This window comes from Cyprinus carpio, chromosome A25, assembly GCF_018340385.1.
Source record: "Cyprinus carpio isolate SPL01 chromosome A25, ASM1834038v1, whole genome shotgun sequence".
NCBI classification, from domain to species: Eukaryota; Metazoa; Chordata; class Actinopteri; order Cypriniformes; family Cyprinidae; genus Cyprinus; species Cyprinus carpio.
This window is the reverse complement of record NC_056596.1, coordinates 5,074,236-5,093,336: the sequence shown is the minus strand read 5'-3', so window position 1 is coordinate 5,093,336 and position 19,101 is coordinate 5,074,236. Positions and strand designations below refer to the sequence as shown.

Sequence of the window (19,101 nt, the reverse complement as noted above, 5' to 3'; positions counted from 1 at the left end):
CATACACACAGGTTCGAAAGACTCGTTCTCTCCACCTACTGCATTTCGGCTAGGTACGCCGCGCAAAACTATCCCGGTGAAAGTCATCATAGTTTGCGTAGTATAGACCCAGCTCCCCAACCAACTTTGCGAATGATTACGGCGATAAAGGACCACTCAGATCATTTTATCGTCCGATAAGTCTCTCACGTTAAGCAGCACGTTAAGCTGAGTAACTGCCCACCACTAATATATATTATATATATATATATATATATATATATATATATCAGATTCAGTATATAGATATAGCATGTATACATATACAGATTATTTGTATGGGATTAATATATATATAATTAATATTAAAAAAATAAACACACCACACAAATTTTTGGGGGGGTGTCCTTTTTTTTAGGGGGCAAAAAGGGGCTCATCTAAAAACCCTTAAAAAAAGTTTTCACTCATCTTGTCTGGTGAGCTCATAAAGATACATTATTATCTTAAATTTTTTCACGCTGCCAAAGAAACTCTTATTTTCTTGCATCAACACTTTTGCTGAACTGATTCTAACTAAAGGGGTCCTATTATGCTCTTTTACAAAGTCTTGATTTTGCTTTGGGGGTGTACTAGAACAGGCACTAGGTTGTTCGAAAAACACATTATTTTTCACACATTTTACATATTACAACACCTCTCTCCCCAGTCTGGCATGATGGCTCAAATAGTTCCTGCATCAAATGAAGGCCCCCTTCTGAATAAAAAATGTGCTGTGATTGGTTAGCTGGGCCAGTGTTTGTTGTGATTGCCACCACTTGGTGCATGATTGGGAAATGTCATGCCCCTTACCATAGCCGCCTCCCCGCTTCAGTGTAAAGTAAGTAAAAATCAAATAAAAATTTCCGGATTTAAACCCTGAGATTGTAACCCCTCTAATTCGTCTGCCTTGGGAAAGCACCGTGTCTCGATATGTGTCCACTTCTCTAGTGCAGCTAAACCAGGTCTCGCCCCATTGTCCCATATCACAAACCCCAAAAAAATACTTTTGTACATTCTTTGAGTTTTGAAAAGTGATTTCTGTTAAAAAATATTCCTTTTTAAATGGACGTTGAGCTTTGTAACTTTAGCAGAATTTTTTTTATGTTCAAACAGCCACATTACAGACTAACTAAAGTTGAAAAAAGTGAAAAGATCATGGACGCCCTTTAAAACGCCTCTGATGTCAAGAATCAACAAAGATATGTCTGTGATTGGCTACATTGCGCAACGCTGCACAACAATGTTGAAACAAATCGTCTACCAAAGCTACAAAAATCCATAATGCCTGGTAGTTGGCCCTACTGCAATAAAATAAGCCATATAAACACATATTAACAAAAGAGTCGTGTGCTTTAACTGCTACCCCCCGTAGAACTGGGCCTGATTTAAAGATACGAAATGAGATTATATGACAAAAAAAAACACCATATTGCCTGTTGTTTGCTCTATTTCGACAACCAAAATAATTCCAAAAACACATGCCCACCATAGCACAGTTTTGTGTCTCTGACAAGGATGGTTTTTTAGTTCCAGAATGAATCAAACGTTTGTTTTGATTCATCGTTCATCGCAATGAACTTCACTTATTAACAGTGACTGGCTGACCACCTAATGGCGGTTTTAATTTCAACAATTTAAAGGAGCTTGTTGAAATTATTATTATTTGTGTTATAATTTTGAAATGAGTATTCCCCCCCAACCATTTTATGTTTGTATATATCAAAACTTATTTCATGCATTTGTAACTGCAGGTTTAAATGCATTCATGTCCTGCACTTAAAACAGTGGGGAATCTAAATGCCACTTCAGATGAAGACTTCTGTTGTTTCCCCTATGCAGTGCAAAAGATGAAGTTTGGTTGATACTGATTTAATTTGCCTGGTAACACAGGGTTCCGCGTTGTTTAAGAGCATTAAAAGTCATTAAATGGTTTCTTGTGAAAATTAAGGCCTTAAATAGCATAAAAGTCATTAAAGTTGATTTCTACATGCATTCAATTTTTTTAGATGATTTTGAATAAAAATATTACCAGTTTATTTTGAATATAGTACCTTCATAATTATTAACTTTTTAATTTGCTGTTGCAAAATATGTACATTGGTGTGATACACAAGCGGAACAGTTTGGTAATTGCCTCCGGTTGCTGTGAACCAACCGCAATGTGGATGTTTAGACAGCGGCGGACTGGAGTAAAACTAATGCTGCCTTGTGATCATATTTGTTTGTTTGTTTTGTTTGAGACACTAAGCTCATAACATTATTCGTGATGTTGTTGTTTTGTAATTGTTGATGTGTTATCATTTTTGTATGAAAGATAATGCAAACATTTTTATTAGATTAGGATTTTTTTTAAAACAAACAAAAAAAAAAAAACCAATTGCCCTTTCTTTAGTTAAAAAAAACACCTTGAAAATCAATTTAATATCACATTAATATTTCAGTAAGTAAGAACTGATATAGAAGTGATAGTTTTAATCATATAATATGTAGATTTCCTTACATATCCAAGATTATCGTCATTGCATTATTGTCAAATTGAATGGTTAATTTAAAAAATAGGCCGGTTACTGGTCACAGTTTGGGATCATTAGGATTTTTTTTTATGTTTTTGAAAGAAGTCTCTTATGCTTACTTAGGTTACATTTTATTTGATCAAAAATACAATAAAAACAGTAGTATTGTGAAATGATATATATGATCATATATGCTGATTTGCTGCTCAAGAAACATTTCTGATTATAAATATAGAAAGCATTTGTGCTTAATCTTTTTTCTTCTTCTTTTTTTTTTTGTGGAAACCATAATATATTATCATTCAAAAATAAAAATAAAAAACTAAAGTGTGTTTTTTTTATATAAAATATGAAAACAAGGACAAATTAAATTGATAAAAATTGACAGTTAATACATTTATAATGTTACAATAGATTTTATTTCAAATATTAAATAATATTTAATATAATATTATTTATGCTGAAATGTATGCTGAAAAGTAAAATATCATGATTTACACAAAAATATAAAGCAGAAAAAAATGTGTTCAATATTGATGATAATAATAACCATTATAAATGACTGAGCACCAACTTAGCACCAATAATCATAACAGAGCAGCAAATCAGCATATTAGAATGATTTACTTGTACTGAAGACTTGAGTAATGATGCTGAAAATTCAGCTTTGATCACAACACAATTCACATAATATTTCTCATTATTACTATTACTGCAGCCTTAGTGAGCAGAAGATACTTGTTTCAAAAACATGAAAAACATTTGACTGGTAGTGTGTGTAGTAATATATGTATGTATGTATGTATGTATGGGTCGTGTATGGCATTAAACATTTTTTAAAAAGGCATTAAAAAGCATTAAATTAGATTTGATGATACCTGCAGAAATGGTGTAACAGCCCAAATGTCTTATTATTCTAACCCTGCTCCGACACATACATACCATGTAGTTTTCAAATAAGCCTAAATGATTACATTAGCTGGATCAGATGTGTTTAATTAGGGTTATATCTAAACTGTGTAGGGCTGTGGCCCTCCAGGAACTGAGTTTGACACCCTTGGCCTATTCCATTTTTGCCTCCCTCCCACTGTTAAAATGTAACAGTAATTTTTACTCTGAGTAAATTTTAAACAAGCTACTTTTTACTTTTACTTGAGTAGATTTTTAGACTGGTACTTTTACTTGTACTTAAAGGGGTCCTCTTTTACAAGGTCTTGAATTTGTTTTGGGGGTGTACTAGAACAGCCTCTCATACTAGGTTATTCGAAAAACATATATTTTTCACATATTTTACATTATTACAACACCTCTCTCCCCAGTCTGGCATGAACAGCTGATATAGTTCCTGCATCAAATGAAGGCCTGCCTTCTGAAATACGAAATGCGCTGTGATTGGTTAGCTGGGCCAGTGTGTATTGTGATCGACAGCACTCGGCGCCTGGTCAGGAAATGTCATGCCCCATATCATAGCGGCCTGCTGTGAGCTTCAGTGTAAATATTGAATCAAAATCAAATCAATTTGGGCACGATTTAAACCCGAATGATTGTAACCACTCTAAGCTCATCTGCCTTGGGACAGCTAGCGTGTCTCCAACATAGTGATAACACTCGTTGCCTTCTCCAGTGCAGCTCAACTAGGTCTCGTCCCATTCGTCGAGCTTTGTGATATCATAAATCCCATAAAATATGCGTTGTAGTCCAAACGAGTCGTTCATTGTAGTTTTTGAAAAGTGATTTCTGTTAAATAAAATATCTCCTTTTGAATTGGACTTTGTAACTTTGCAGATCTTTTTTATGGTCAAACAGCAACATTACAGACTAACTAAAGTTGAAAAAGTGAAAAAGCATTATAGCACCCCTTTAAGTAAAATTTCATTAATGTAATGGTACTTTTACTTGAGTAGAATATTTTCGTACTCTTTCCACCTCTGCCTTTCGATACTTCACTGGTACTGTGTCTGCTAAGACGCTATGGGGAAAACTCCTTTTTCTCCGATGACTGAAGCTTTTTCAATAAGATTTCTTCTCCTTCAGCGAAGATGACGATCTTTGCTGAGACTACGGGACTTGAAGCTTCGCCATTGAAACACCTCGCAGTGGATCAAGACCTCTCTGCTCAGCCAGTCTCGCTGCTTCTCGCAGTCGCCTACAGCGCCGCAGCAACACTGGTCTTCCAAATCCCCTACCGCAATCCAATGATCTAAAAGAGCAAATTTTGTGGCGTTATTGCAATGCCACCCTGTTTCTGTCACTTGTGCAGGGCTCCCCTGCACGCCGCTGACGGTCACGGCGAGTGCATCTCATGCTTGGGGAGATCCCATACTGAAGATGTGCTAAAGGAGATGGAATGTCCTCATTGCGAGGATATGCGTCTTTTCTCTCTGCGCTTGCGGGCAGCTTTCTTTTTAGAAATGGAGCCCACCCCTCGCTCCCTCCCGTTTTCTTCCTCCCAGCAGGGCAAAGGACCTTGGCGCCCGGAGACAAGCGAGCTCACGTTGGCCCCGACCATGCGTGCCATGCTTTCTCCTCATAGAGAAACTGATTGGAGCTGGGATTGGAGTGGTCTCTACCAGAGGAGCCCACTCACAGCCACCTGGGACGAGTGTTTTTTTCTGGGGCGCCCTCAAGCCCCTCGACAATGAGCTTCACCATTCTTCACTCACACATCCAAGCTATGCAGGATGAAGTCAGCCCTCGTCGGATGGGCCTATGTGTCGGCTGGACAAGCAGCCTCGGCACTTTTCCATGGTTCCATTCCATGGTGGTCTTATGGATGAGTCTGGTCCGGACCTTGCAGCTTTTAAAGAGCTGCACAGTGTGAACGACTTGGCTTTATGCACCACCAAGAACAAGGCCCAGCCGATCAGTAGGTCGATGCCAGCTTAGTGGTGCTTGTGCGTCATTTATGGTTGACCTTAATGGACATTAAGGATCCAAACTAAGTCCCATTCCTGGACTCCCCGGTCTCCCCTTCTGGCCTCTTCAGACCTGCGGTTAAGGGATTTGCAGAGTGCTTCACTGCTGCACAGAAGTCATCCCAGGCCATGCAACAAGCTCCCCCTCTGCCAGACGCTACCCATTTCCAAAGTGTTAGGGACCCCGGCCCAAGTTAGTGCTGGACTCAGCGCCTCAGGTGTCTTCCTGATCTGCGGGAAAGCACCCCGTTCAGTTCAACTGCCTGGAAATGCTGGCAGTGTGTTTGGGCCTTTGCACCTTCTTGCCAGACCTAAGGGGACACCATGTCCTAGTCCTAACAGACAGCATGACGGTAGTGTCCTACATAAAACGCCAGGGAGGACTCTCCTCAAGGCACCTCTTTACTCTAGTAAAGTGCCTCCTAGAGTGGGCTCAGCTCAACTTGCGTTTGCTGAGGGCGACGCATATGCCAGGCAGGTTGAACCAAGGAGCAGACATGCTGTCTCAGAGCAATGTCCCCTCAGAAGAGTGAATGCTCCACCCCCAAGCGGTTCAGAAAATCTGGGAGATCTTTGGCAAGGCAGAGGTTGACTTATTTGCTTCAAGAGACAACCTCTCACTGCCCAACTTATTTCTCGAAGGACATGGACTTGTTGGCCCACAACTGGCTTAGCCTCCTCCTTTACGCATTTCCCCCGATCGCCCTGATCGCACAGGTAATCAGGCGAATCAGGGAACAAGGGCACACAGGGTTCTGTTGGTAGCCCTGCTCTGGAAGAACATCCCCTGATGCTGAAAACCGTTCTGCTACTGGCACTAGTATCGGTAAAGTGGATGGGAGATCTACAGGCACTCTCTGTGAGCCCCTCTTGCCTGGAATTCGGGCCCAATGACTCTAAGGTCACCCTGAAACCAAGGCTCAGGTATATACCTAAGGTGCTCTCCACCCCGTTGAGAGCACAGGTAATAACTCTATCGGCACTCCCCCTGGGAGGAAGACCAGGAGTTACAACTACTTTGCCCAGTCAGGGCATTGAGAACCTATATAGAGATTATCTCGAAGATAAAAAACATTTTAGGGGGCCCTTGGCATTTGGGGGCCAAAGGTGGTTGGCTACCTTTGCCTGATGGGTAAGTCCGCTTCTGCATATAAAATATTAAGTGATAATTTTAAAACGGTGGATTTTCTAAAAGAAAAAAAAAAACAAGCATTTTCAAGGAACATATTCAAAATTCAAGCACTTTTGAAACATGAAAGCATAACAGTTAAAATAAAGCGCACTGGGTTTAAAAGGACATCACTGCTATTCATTTCAATGATTACAGAATCAGATATAAAGATTGTGAAGACCAGTTTACTCACAGTCACATGCATAATATTTGCAGCAGCCGTACTTATCATAGACCAGCACTGGTTTTTTTCCATTTTCACAGGTGATATTCTGCAGTGGAGGGCATTCAAATGGGATAATTTCGATGATGTTGTCTTTTACGCACCTTGCCATTGTGCATTCACACAAGTGGAAGGTCTCATTGGTCTGGTGAAAATAAAAAAAAGTACTAGAATAAGACTGAAACATGTAAAATTGCAATGAAGAGTTATGTTATTTACTTGGAATATTTAAATAGACCATGGATACATTTCTCCTGTAGAAAAAATTGTAATTACATTACATATATTTGAAGGGGTCATGAAATGGAGAATCAAAATGTTCTTGATATCAACACATTAAAGAGATTACTCTTAGAAGAGATTTATATACAATAAAAACATACTGCAAGTTTCAGAAATCAAAACTAACTCCCCAGTTTAAAATATTAATTATTCTTTTCAACCCTTCTGAAATGCCCAGATTTGAAATTGGGAGAACTGTGTTGTCCTCGACCCACCCCTTAACATGTATATCATATGTAATTGTATGTAATCAAAGAGGTGTGTTCTGAACAACTCATTTCTAATCATCAATCACAAGAGCAATATTGCTGTTGGATAACGATGTCGAGTAAGACTGTCAAACTTAGACATTCTGTCAGTGGATGTAAAAAAACTGCACCTTCAAAGACTTTGCATGGCCTTTCTAAAGATTTATGAATTAGAAATGCACGGCTGAAGTTTATTTTTAATGACGTGCCTGAGTATCTGAAAGATAATGTTTTCATTTGTTCTTCACATTTCACAACAGGCTGTTCTGTGAATTATTCTAAACATGCTGTCAGTACTGCAGTGCAAAGTGTTTAATGCAATTAACACAATGAGTGTATCATTGTTTGAGTGTTACTAATAAAATCAGTAGCCCACATACATGCAATCTCTTGTTATATGACAAGTAATAATCAATATTGTACATAGTACAATAGTACAATAATAATAGTGCCTTGGGTTCTGACTCTAGTTCATACATATGTCTCTATCACAGCACTTGCCATCTTGAGTATCAAAATACATGACATGCTGTAATGCAGTGCAATAAATTTAGTCAATTGCAGCAGTGGGCATTAACATGAGTTTCTGCAAGAGGTCACGCCCCTTTATATTGAGTGGTCTTCACAGAGAGTGAAAATGAGGATGGAAATTATGATTTTTACAAATATAGGACCGCAAGAAACCTCAAGAAACAATACAAAAATCTGAAACTGAATCTCATGACCCCTTGAAACAAAAATTAAAAGAAGGTATATTAAATTGTACATTTATATCCCATTCTGGACAGTCGTAGTGTAGCTTTGTAGTTGTCGGTGTAGGGGAAGACGGTGTGGTAGATTTAGGTGTTGTTGTAGTGGACTTTGTGGTAGCTGTCGATATAGGGGTGGAGGGTGTGGTAGGTTTTGATGTTGTTGTAGAAGACTTGGTGGTAGATGTCGGTGTAGTGGAAGATGGTGTGGTAGGTTTTGTTGTTGTAGTAGGCTTTGTTGTAGCTGTCGGTGTAGGAGTAGATGGTGTGGTAGGTTTTGATGTTGTTGTAGTAGACTTCGTGGTAGTTGTCGGTGTAGGGGAAGATGGTCTGGTAGGTTTTGATGTTGTTGTAGTAGACTTTGTTGTAATTGTCGGTGTAGGGGTAGATGGTGTGGTAGGTTTTGATGTTGTTGTTGTTGTAGGCTTTGTGGTAGCTGTCGGTGTAGGAGTAGATGGTATGGTAGGTTTTGACGTTGTTGTAGTAGACTTCGTGGTAGTTGTCGGTGTAGGGGAAGATGGTGTGGTAGGTTTTGATGTTGTTGTTATAGACTTTGTGGTAGTTGTCGGTGTAGGGGAAGATGGGATGGTAGGTTTTGATGTTGTAGTAGACTTTGTTGTAATTGTCGGTGTAGGGGTAGATGGTGTGGTAGGTTTTGATGTTGTTGTAGTAGACTTCGTGGTAGCTGTCGATATAGGGGTGGAGGGTGTGGTAGGTTTTGATGTTGTTGTTTTAGTAGACTTTGTGGTAGCTGTCTGTGTAGGAGTAGATGGTGTGGTAGGTTTTGATGTTGTTGTAGTAGACTTTGTGGTAGTTGTCGGTGTAGGGGAAGATGGAATGGTAGGTTTTGATGTTGTAGTAGACTTCGTGGTAGTTGTCGGTGTAGGGGAAGATGGTCTGGTAGGTTTTGATGTTGTTGTAGTAGACTTTGTTGTAATTGTCAGTGTAGGGGTAGATGGTGTGGTAGGTTTTGATGTTGTTGTTGTTGTAGTAGACTTTGTGGTAGTTGTCGGTGTAGGGGAAGATGGTCTGGTAGGTTTTGATGTTGCAGTAGACTTTGTTGTAATTGTCGGTGTAGGGGTAGATTGTGTGGTAGGTTTTGATGTTGTTGTAGTAGACTTCGTGGTAGCTGTCGGTGTAGGAGTAGATGGTCTGGTAGGTTTTGATGTTGTTGTAGTAGACTTTGTTGTAATTGTCGGTGTAGGGGTAGATGGTGTGATAGGTTTTGATGTTGTTGTTGTTGTAGTAGACTTTGTGGTAGTTGTCGGTGTAGGGGAAGATGGAATGGTAGGTTTTGATGTTGTTGTTGTAGTAGACTTTGTGGTAGCTGTCTGTGTAGGAGTAGATGGTGTGGTAGGTTTTGATGTTGTTTGTAGTAGACTTTGTGGTAGTTGTCAGTGTAGGGGAAGATGGAATGGTAGGTTTTGATGTTGTTGTAGTAGACTTTGTTGTAATTGTCGGTGTAGGGGTAGATGGTGTGGTAGGTTTTGATGTTGTTTTTAGTAGACTTCGTGGTAGTTGTCGGTGTAGGGGTAAGATGGTGTGGTAGGTTTTGATGTTGTTGTAGTAGACTTTGTGGTAGTTGTCGGTGTAGGGGAAGATGGAATGGTAGGTTTTGATGTTGTTGTAGTAGACTTCGTGGTAGTTGTCGGTGTAGGGGAAGATGGTCTGGTAGGTTTTGATGTTGTTGTAGTAGACTTTGTTGTAATTGTCGGTGTAGGGGTAGATGGTGTGGTAGGTTTTGATGTTGTTGTAGTAGACTTCGTGGTAGCTGTCGGTGTAGGAGTAGATGGTCTGGTAGGTTTTGATGTTGTTGTAGTAGACTTTGTTGTAATTGTCGGTGTAGGGGTAGATGGTGTGGTAGGTTTTGATGTTGTTGTAGTAGACTTCGTGGGTAGCTGTCGGTTGTAGGAGTAGATGGTCTGGTAGGTTTTGATGTTGTTGTAGTAGACTTTGTTGTAATTGTCGGTGTAGGGGTAGCTGGTGTGGTATGTTTTGATGTTTTTGTTTTTGTAGTAGACTTTGTGGTAGTTGTCGGTGTAGGGGAAGATGGAATGGTAGGTTTTGATGTTGTTGTTGTGTGTAGACTTTGTGGTAGCTGTCTGTGTAGGAGTAGATGGTGTGGTAGGTTTTGATGTTGTTGTAGTAGACTTTGTGGTAGTTGTCGGTGTAGGGGAAGATGGAATGGTAGGTTTTGATGTTGTTGTAGTAGACTTTGTGGTAGTTGTCGGTGTACGAGTAGATGGTGTGGTAGGTTTTGATGTTGTTGTAGTAGACTTCGTGGTAGTTGTCGGTGTAGGGGAAGATGGGTCTGGTAGGTTTTGATGTTGTTGTAGTAGACTTTGTTGTAATTGTCGGTGTAGGGGTAGATGGTGTGGTAGGTTTTGATGTTGTTTTTGTTGTTTTTGATGTTGTTGTAGTAGACTTAGGAGTAGATGGAATGGTAGGTGTTGATGTTGTTGTAGTAGACTTCGTGGTAGTTGTCGGTGTAGGGGAAGATGGTGTGTGGTAGGTTTTGATGTTGTTGTTATAGACTTTGTGGTAGTTGTCGGTGTAGGGGAAGATGGGATGGTAGGTTTTGATGTTGTTGTAGTAGACGTTTGTTGTAATTGTCGGTGTTTTAGGGGTAGATGGTGTGGTAGGTTTTGTACTGGTAGGTTGTTGTAGTAGACTTCGTGTTAGCTGTCGATATAGGGGTGGAGGGTTTGGTAGGTTTTGATGTTGTTGTTTTAGTAGACTTTGTGGTAGCTGTCTGTGTAGGAGTAGATGGTGTGGTAGGGTTTTTGTTGTTGTTGTAGTAGACTTTGTGGTAGTTGTCGGTGTAGGGGGAGATGGAATGGTAGGTTTTGATGTTGTAGTAGACTTCGTGGTAGTTGTCGGTGTAGGGGTAAAGATGATGGTCTGGTAGGTTTTGATGTTGTTGTAGTAGACTTTGTTGTAATTGTCAGTGTAGGGGTAGATGGTGTGGTAGGTTTTGATGTTGTTGTAGTAGACTTTGTGGTAGTTGTCGGTGTAGGGGAAGATGGAATGGTAGGTTTTGATGTTGTAGTAGACTTCGTGGTAGTTGTCGGTGTAGGGGAAGATGGTCTGGTAGGTTTTGATGTTGCAGTAGACTTTGTTGTAATTGTCGGTGTAGGGGTAGATGGTGTGGTAGGTTTTGATGTTGTTTGTAGTAGACTTCGTGGTAGCTGTCGGTGTAGGAGTAGATGGGTCTGGTAGGTTTTGATGTTGTTGTAGTAGACTTTGTTGTAATTGTCGGTGTAGGGGTAGATGGTGTGGTAGGTTTTGATGTTGTTTTTGTTGTAGTAGACTTTGTGGTAGTTGTCGGTGTAGGGGAAGATGGAATGGTAGGTTTTGATGTTGTTGTTGTAGTAGACTTTGTGGTAGCTGTCTGTGTAGGAGTAGATGGTGTGGTAGGTTTTGATGTTGTTGTAGTAGACTTTGTGGTAGTTGTCGGTGTAGGGGGAAGATGAATGGTAGGTTTTGATGTTGTTGTAGTAGACTTTTGTTGTAATTGTCGGTGTAGGGGTAGATGGTGTGGTAGGTTTTTGTTGTTGTTGTAGTAGACTTCGTGGTAGTTGTCGGTGTAGGGGAAGATGGTGTGGTAGGTTTTGATGTTGTTGTAGTAGACTTTGTGGTAGTTGTCGGTGTAGGGGAAGATGGAATGGTAGGTTTTGATGTTTTTGTTGTTGTAGTAGACTTCGTGGTAGTTGTCGGTGTAGGGGAATATTGTGTGGTAGGTTTTGGTGTTGTTGTAGTAGACTTAGTTGTAATTGTCGGTGTAGGGGTATATGGTGTGGTAGGTTTTGATGTTGTTGTAGTAGACTTCGTGGTAGCTGTCGGTGTAGGAGTAGATGGAATGGTAGGTTTTGATGTTGTTGTAGTAGACTTCGTGGTAGTTGTCGATGTAGGGGTAGATGGTGTGGTAGGTTTTGATGTTGTTGTAGTAGACTTCGTGGTAGTTGTCGGTGTAGGGGAAGATGGTGTGGTAGGTTTTGATGTTGTTGTAGTAGACTTTGTGGTAGTTGTCGGTGTAGGGAAGATGGAATGGTAGGTTTTGATGTTGTTGTAGTAGACTTCGTGGTAGCTGTCGATATAGGGGTGGAGGGTGTGGTAGGTTTTGATGTTGTTGTAGAAGACTTGGTGGTAGATGTCGGTGTAGTGGAAGATGGTGTGGTAGGTTTTGATGTTGTTGTTGTTGTAGTAGACTTTGTGGTAGTTGTCAGTGTAGGGGAAGATGGAATGGTAGGTTTTGATGTTGTTGTAGTAGACTTTGTTGTAATTGTCGGTGTAGGGGTAGATGGTGTGGTAGGTTTTGATGTTGCTGTAGTAGACTTTGTGGTAGCTGTCGGTTTAGGGGTAGATGGTGTGGTAGGTTTTGATGTTGTTGTAGTAGACTTCGAGGTAGTTGTCGGTTGAGGGGAAGATGGTGTGGTAGGTTTTGATGTTGTTGTGGTAGACTTTGTGGTAGCTGTCGGTTTAGGAGTAGATGGTGTGGTAGGTTTTGATGTTGTTGTTGTTGTAGTAGACTTCGTGGTAGTTGTCGGTGTAGGGGAATATTGTGTGGTAGGTTGTGGTGTTGCAGTATCTTTAACTTGATTTTGTGTTTGTGTTCGTGGTTGTCCAGTATGTACACTTAATGCTGCACTTGTTGATCCAGACTGTATTGTTGTCATTGTATAGGAAGATGATGTGGAAGTTTTTGCTGTTGTTGTAGTAGACTTTGTGGTAGCTGTCGGTGTAGGGGAATATTGTGTGGTAGGTTCTGATGTTGTTGTAGTAGACTTTGTTGTAATTGTCGGTGTAGGGGTAGATGGTGTGGTAGGTTTTGATGTTGTTGTTGTTGTAGTAGACTTCGTGGTAGTTGTCGGTGTAGGGGAAGAAGATGTGTAGGGGAAGATGGTGTGGTAGGTTTTGATGTTGTTGTGGTAGACTTCGTGGTAGTTGTCGGTGTAGGGGAAGATGGAATGGTAGGTTTTGATGTTGTTGTAGTAGACTTCGTGGTAACTGTCGGTGTAGGAGTAGATGGTGTGGTAGGTTTTGATGTAATTGTTGTTGTAGTAGACTTCGTGGTAGTTGTCGGTGTAGAGGAAGATGGAATGGTAGGTTTTGATGTTGTTGAAGCAGACTTTGTGGTAGCTGTCGGCGTAGGAGTAGATGGTGTGGTAGGTTTTGATGTTGTTGTAGTAGACTTCGTGGTAGTTGTCGGGTTGTAGGGGAAGATGGTGTGGTAGGTTTTGATGTTGTTGTTGTTGTAGTAGACTTCGTGGTAGTTGTCGGTGTAGGGGAAGATGGTGTGGTAGGTTTTGATGTTGTTGTAGTAGACTTCATGGTAGTTGTCGGTGTAGGGGTAGGGGTAGATGGTGTGGTAGGTTTTGATGTTTTTTGTAGTAGACTTTGTGGTAGTTTGTCGGTGTAGGAGAGTAGATGTCTGGTAGGTTCTGATGGTGTTGTAGTAGACTTTGTTGTAATTGTCGGTGTAGGGGAAGATGGAATGGTAGGTTTTGATGTTGTTGTAGTAGACTTCGTGGTAGCTGTCGGTGTAGGGGAAGATGGAGTGGTAGGTTTTGATGTTGTTGTAGTAGACTTTGTGGTAGTTGTCGGTGTAGGGGAAGATGGAGTGGTAGGTTTTGATGTTGTTGTAGTAGACTTTGTTGTAATTGTCGGTGTAGGGGTAGATGGTGTGGTAGGTTTTGATGTTGTTGTAGTAGACTTTGTGGTAGCTGTCGGTGTAGGAGTAGATGGTCTGGTAGGTTCTGATGGTGTTGTAGTAGACTTTGTTGTAATTGTCGGTGTAGGGGAAGATGGAATGGTAGGTTTTGATGTTGTTGTAGTAGACTTTGTTGTAATTGTCGGCGGTGTAGGGTAGATGGTTTTATGGTGTGGTAGGTTTTGATGTTGTTGTAGTAGACTTCGTGGAAGTTGTCGGTGTAGGGGAAGATGGAATGGTAGGCTTTGATGTTGTTGAAGTAGACTTCGTGGTAACTGTCGGTGTAGGAGTAGATGGTGTGGTAGTTTTTGGTTGTTGAGTAGATGGTGTGGTAGGTTTTGATGTAATTGTTGTTGTAGTAGACTTCGTGGTAGTTGTCGGTGTAGAGGAAGATGGAATGGTAGGTTTTGATGTTGTTGAAGTAGACTTTGTGGTAGCTGTCGGCGTAGGGTTTTGATGTTGTTGTAGTAGACTTTGTTGTAATTGTCGGTGTAGGGGTAGATGGTGTGGTAGGTTTTGATGTTGTTGTACTAGACTTTGATGTAATTGTCGGTGTAGGGGTAGATGGTGTGGTAGGTTTTGATGTTTTTGTAGTAGACTTCGTGGTAGTTGCTGGTGTAGGGGAAAATGGAATGGTAGGTTTTGATGTTTTTGTAGTAGACATTGTGGTAGTTGTCGGTGTAGTGGAAGATGGTGTGGTAGATTTTGATGTTGTTGTAGTAGACTTTGTGGTAGTTGTCGGTGTAGGGGAAGATGGTGTGGTAGGTTTTGATGTTGGAGTAGACTTTGTTGTAATTGTCGGTGTAGGGGTAGATGGTGTGGTAGGTTTTGATGTTGTTGTAGTAGACTTTGTGTTAGCTGTCGGTGTAGGGGTAGATGGTGTGGTAGGTTTTGATGTTGTTGTCTGAGACTTTGTTGTAGTTGTTGAGGCAGGGGTAGATGAACAAGGAATACAGCAGTAGACACGTATTTTATAGTCCAAACATTTATAGGGGCGGTCAGTCTGTTGATCTTTCTTACACTCCAATCCAAATGAAACATTGCACTGGGCAACTTGTTTTGAGTCATGAATAAAATCTTCAAAACTCATGTCAGGTTTGCTCACAGCCCTACATTCGATATCTATTGGGTCTTCACAGATTTCTTTTCCACTTTTTGCAATGTTTTTATAAGTCTCCAAGTCATTCCCTCTTTCTAATGCAGGATTAGATACATTAAACCAGTCAGACCACCAGCATATAATACATGATGTCGTAGACTTAGTTGATGTTGATGAAAATGTGATAGTTGTTGTTATAGGGGAAGATGGTGTGGTAGGTTTTGGTGTTGTAGTAGTAGACTTTGTGGCAGCTGTCGGTGTAGGGGTAGATGTTGTGGTAGGTTTTGATGTTGTTGTTGTAGTAGACTTTGTGGTAACTGTCGGTGTAGGGGTAGATGGTGTGGTAGGTTTTGATGTTGTTGTAGTAGACTTTGTTGTAATTGTCGGTGTAGGGGTAGATGGTGTGGTAGGTTTTGATGTTTTTGTAGTAGACTTTGTGGTAGTTGTCGGTGTAGGAGTAGATGGTCTGGTAGGTTCTGATGGTGTTGTAGTAGACTTTGTTGTAATTGTCGGTGTAGGGGAAGATGGAATGGTAGGTTTTGATGTTTTTGTAGTAGACTTCGTGGTAGCTGTCGGTGTAGGGGAAGATGGAATGGTAGGTTTTGATGTTGTTGTAGTAGACTTTGTTGTAATTGTCGGTGTAGGGGTAGATGGTGTGGTAGGTTTTGATGTTGTTGTAGTAGACTTCGTGGTAGCTGTCGGTGTAGGGGTAGATGGTGTGGTAGGTTTTGATGTTGTAGTTGACTTTGTTGTAGTTGTTGGTGTAGGGGTAGGTAATGTGGTAGGTTTTGGTGTTGTTGTTAGTATACATTTCTCCACACATATCTGATTTTTCTCATCAAAAATAGGCTTATCCTCTGGACATTTTGGATAACATCCTGCAAAAATATGTAAATACATAAATAATGAAGTTGCACATACATCATCAGTTTTTAACTGGTGGATCATGATCACAAAATATTTTTTGAAATAATGGCAAGATAGATTACTATTATTTTGATTTATCTTCTTACTAATAATAAAATGACATTTTATTGAAATGTTAAGGTTTATAAATATTTCTAAACAGTCCTATAATAATGACCATAAACATGACAATCTTGAAAAACAATTTCACTGCCTTTTCCCCTTAATATCTTAATGTATCCTGTAAGAAGAACCTAATTTCCTTCCAAACACTGCTTGTTATAAATATTGCCAACTGACAAACTGCCCTAATCCATAGAATGCCATATTTGTCATTTTAGAGCAATTAAAGAAACCTATAAAAGGAAATCTTACTCTTATAATCTAAAATACCCTATACCCTAACCCTAAATCTAAAATCTTACTCTTGCTCAAAATAAAACTTACACTTCACATTTATATTCTGGGCTTATTCATCTGTCTGTCAAACAATCAAATTGTCTGTACACAGCAAGATACTTATGGTGCTTTGTAGTGTTGTCACGGTACCAAAATTTCAGTATTCAGTACCGATACCAATGAAAATCCACGGTTCTCGTACCAATTTCGGTACCAAAGCAAAACACAAAAACATGCTAATTAAAAAAACAAAACACTTTTTATCACTAAAAATAAAACCAATGCCATTCTTTATACTTATTTATTTGTTTAAAGTTTTTCTACAAGTAATAAAATTATGAGAAACAGTAAACAAGTTTCACCCAAATTTAATTTGTCTTTTAATTAATGAAATTTAAACACATTTTATTTTTTGTTAAATAAAGGGGATTTGCTATTAAAATTAAAACATGGAAGAAATATTGTGTGATTTATTCTTTAAAAAAAAAAGTTTTATTAGTTTTTTCAACAGTAGTAGCAGTATCACATACATTCTACTAAATAGTAGTAATATTTCTAGCACAATGCCTTTATGTAAAAATGAACTTTTATTTTAGTGTTTCCCACAGCCTTAAACTCTATTTGTGGTGGCACTGCCCCGCCCCCATATAGACATATATATGCAAATTCATTTTCTGCCAGCAGGAGGCGCTTTAAGAGCGGGAGAGATACAGGATTCTCCGGTAATGGCTGCAAAACAGCGCTGAGCTCACAAACGCTGCCTTATCAAGCATTACATGCAAAATGTAATGTATTTACCTTATCAAGCATTACATGCAAAATGAAATGTAATTTCCAAGCGCAAGGAAAGAACGCGTCTCCAGAGAGGAGCTGCTCGTGCTCGTAGCCTAATTCTGATACATGCGATGACTATCCGTTATGACATGTAGGCATTTTTATATTTATGTCCTACACAATAATATTATTTTACATTGTAATCCTTAAACTTTTAATATTTGGCAAGTTTGTTTGCTGCTGTGCGTCCCTGTGTGTGTAATAAACAGCGTGTATGCACGCTGTGGACCTGCCTATACTAACGCACTCCTTAAAAAACAAAGAAAAAATATTGCGCCAGACTTTAGACCAGGTTTGAGTTGGTCTATGGCGCAGTCTTTTTTTAGGTACCTCAAAATAGCAACGCGCCAACAATGTGCTTGATAACACCTCTTTTTAAGACCAGCACGCCCATGGGCGCACAAATGGGCGCAAATGCCTTTGCTATTTAAACAACCCGCCGCATGACGGGGAAATGAGAACTGCGTCGGGCTGAAACTAGCAAAAACACTTGCGCTGTGCCTTGCGCTGCATTTCACCGGGTGTATGATAGGGCCCCTTAATTTCATTAACAAATTTATTACACATGGACCTTTACTTTCACTAAAAAGACTAATTTCTGCTATTGTAGGTACTGTAGGGTTGTCAGGATTAGGGCTGTGCGATGTGGACAAAAAAAAACCTATCACGATTTTAATCACGATTTTGACACACACAGACATGCTTTACAGTCATAAATGCATTCAGTATAAATTTGAAACATATTTCCAAAAGAAAACCAATGAGAGCTTTAAAAAAAGTTGTAACATGGCTCTAGAATAGACATAAGTCAAAATAATCACTAAGTAAAGATGTCAAACAAAATGTCTAGACATATGGCAAAAAAATAAATAAATAAAATAAAATGTCCAAGGTTTTTTTTTTTTTTTTTTGCCATGCATTGGTCATAGAGCTCATTGTGGCGGTGCCTCAGGTGCTGAAATATATTTATTGGCCAAGGTTCACACGTTCTCCGTTTGCAGTGCGTATACAGTATGTGTATGTGGTGCAGAAGCAGCAGCGAGAGCGCGTTATTGTAACGCGAAAGCACATTAAAATAATGCGCAAGCGCGAATCTCTCCGCTCGCACACAGATTTCCTTTGCTTTGTCACAAAACCAGACATGCATGCTCAGATACACACTGCTCTCGTCCGGAGAGAATGCGCGAAATTAAAACATATCTCCTCCCACTCACTCACTCACTCACTCACTCACGTCTCTCTCTATGCTCATGCGCTAGATATTCATTCTTTTCCCACCTCTTGATTTCTAACCTTTTCTGTTCACGTCTTTTACCGTGTGCAGTGTGAAGCTCTGATCCATTAACATGGGCTCGGAAAAAATACGCATCACGGACAGAGTGTGTGAACCTGGTGTTAGGCATATGCCCAGTCTGTTCTGTTCTCGTGCTCCACTTAGGTGCGCTGCATTCTGATTGGATCGGACAGCATGCTGCGGGAGGTCGGGACTGCGGAAAATCATGCTATAAACTCACCTTAAGGATTATTAGGAACACCATACTAATACTGTGTTTGACCCCCTTTCGCCTTCAGAACTGCCTTAATTCTACGTGGCATTGATTCAACAAGGTGCTGAAAGCATTCTTTAGAAATGTTGGCCCATATTGTTAGGATAGCATCTTGCAGTTGATGGAGATTTGTGGGATGCACATCCAGGGCAAGAAGCTCCCATTCCTCCACATCCCAAAGATGCTCTATTGGGTTGAGATCTGGTGACTGTGGGGGCCATTTTAGTACAGTGAACTCATTGTCATGTTCAGAAACCAATTTGAAATGATTCAAGCTTTGTGACATGGTGCATTATCCTGCTGGAAGTAGCCATCAGAGGATGGGTACATGGTGGTCATAAAGGGATGGACATGGTCAGAAACAATGCTCAGGTAGGCCGTGGCATTTAAACGATGCCTAATTGGCACTAAGGGGCCTAAAGTGTCCCAAGAAAACATCCCCCACACCATTACACCACCACCAGCAGCCTGCACAGTGGTAACAAGG

The 19,101-nt window shown here is 40.2% G+C and overlaps 1 protein-coding gene across 1 annotated transcript in view; it reads right to left on the bottom strand.

The window, feature by feature from the left end:
• Positions 1-5,652: 5,652 nt before the first annotated feature.
• LOC109086696 (mucin-2-like) overlaps positions 5,653-19,101 on the bottom strand; it is a 37,538-nt gene continuing 24,089 nt past the window's right edge. Inside the window, exons 26-27 of the mRNA XM_042715906.1 lie at positions 14,194-15,806; positions 5,653-5,757 (exon numbers count right to left, since the gene is read on the bottom strand). Of these exons, the coding sequence (XP_042571840.1) occupies positions 5,653-5,757; positions 14,194-15,806 (1,718 nt within the window). The remainder of the gene's footprint in view (positions 5,758-14,193; positions 15,807-19,101) is intronic.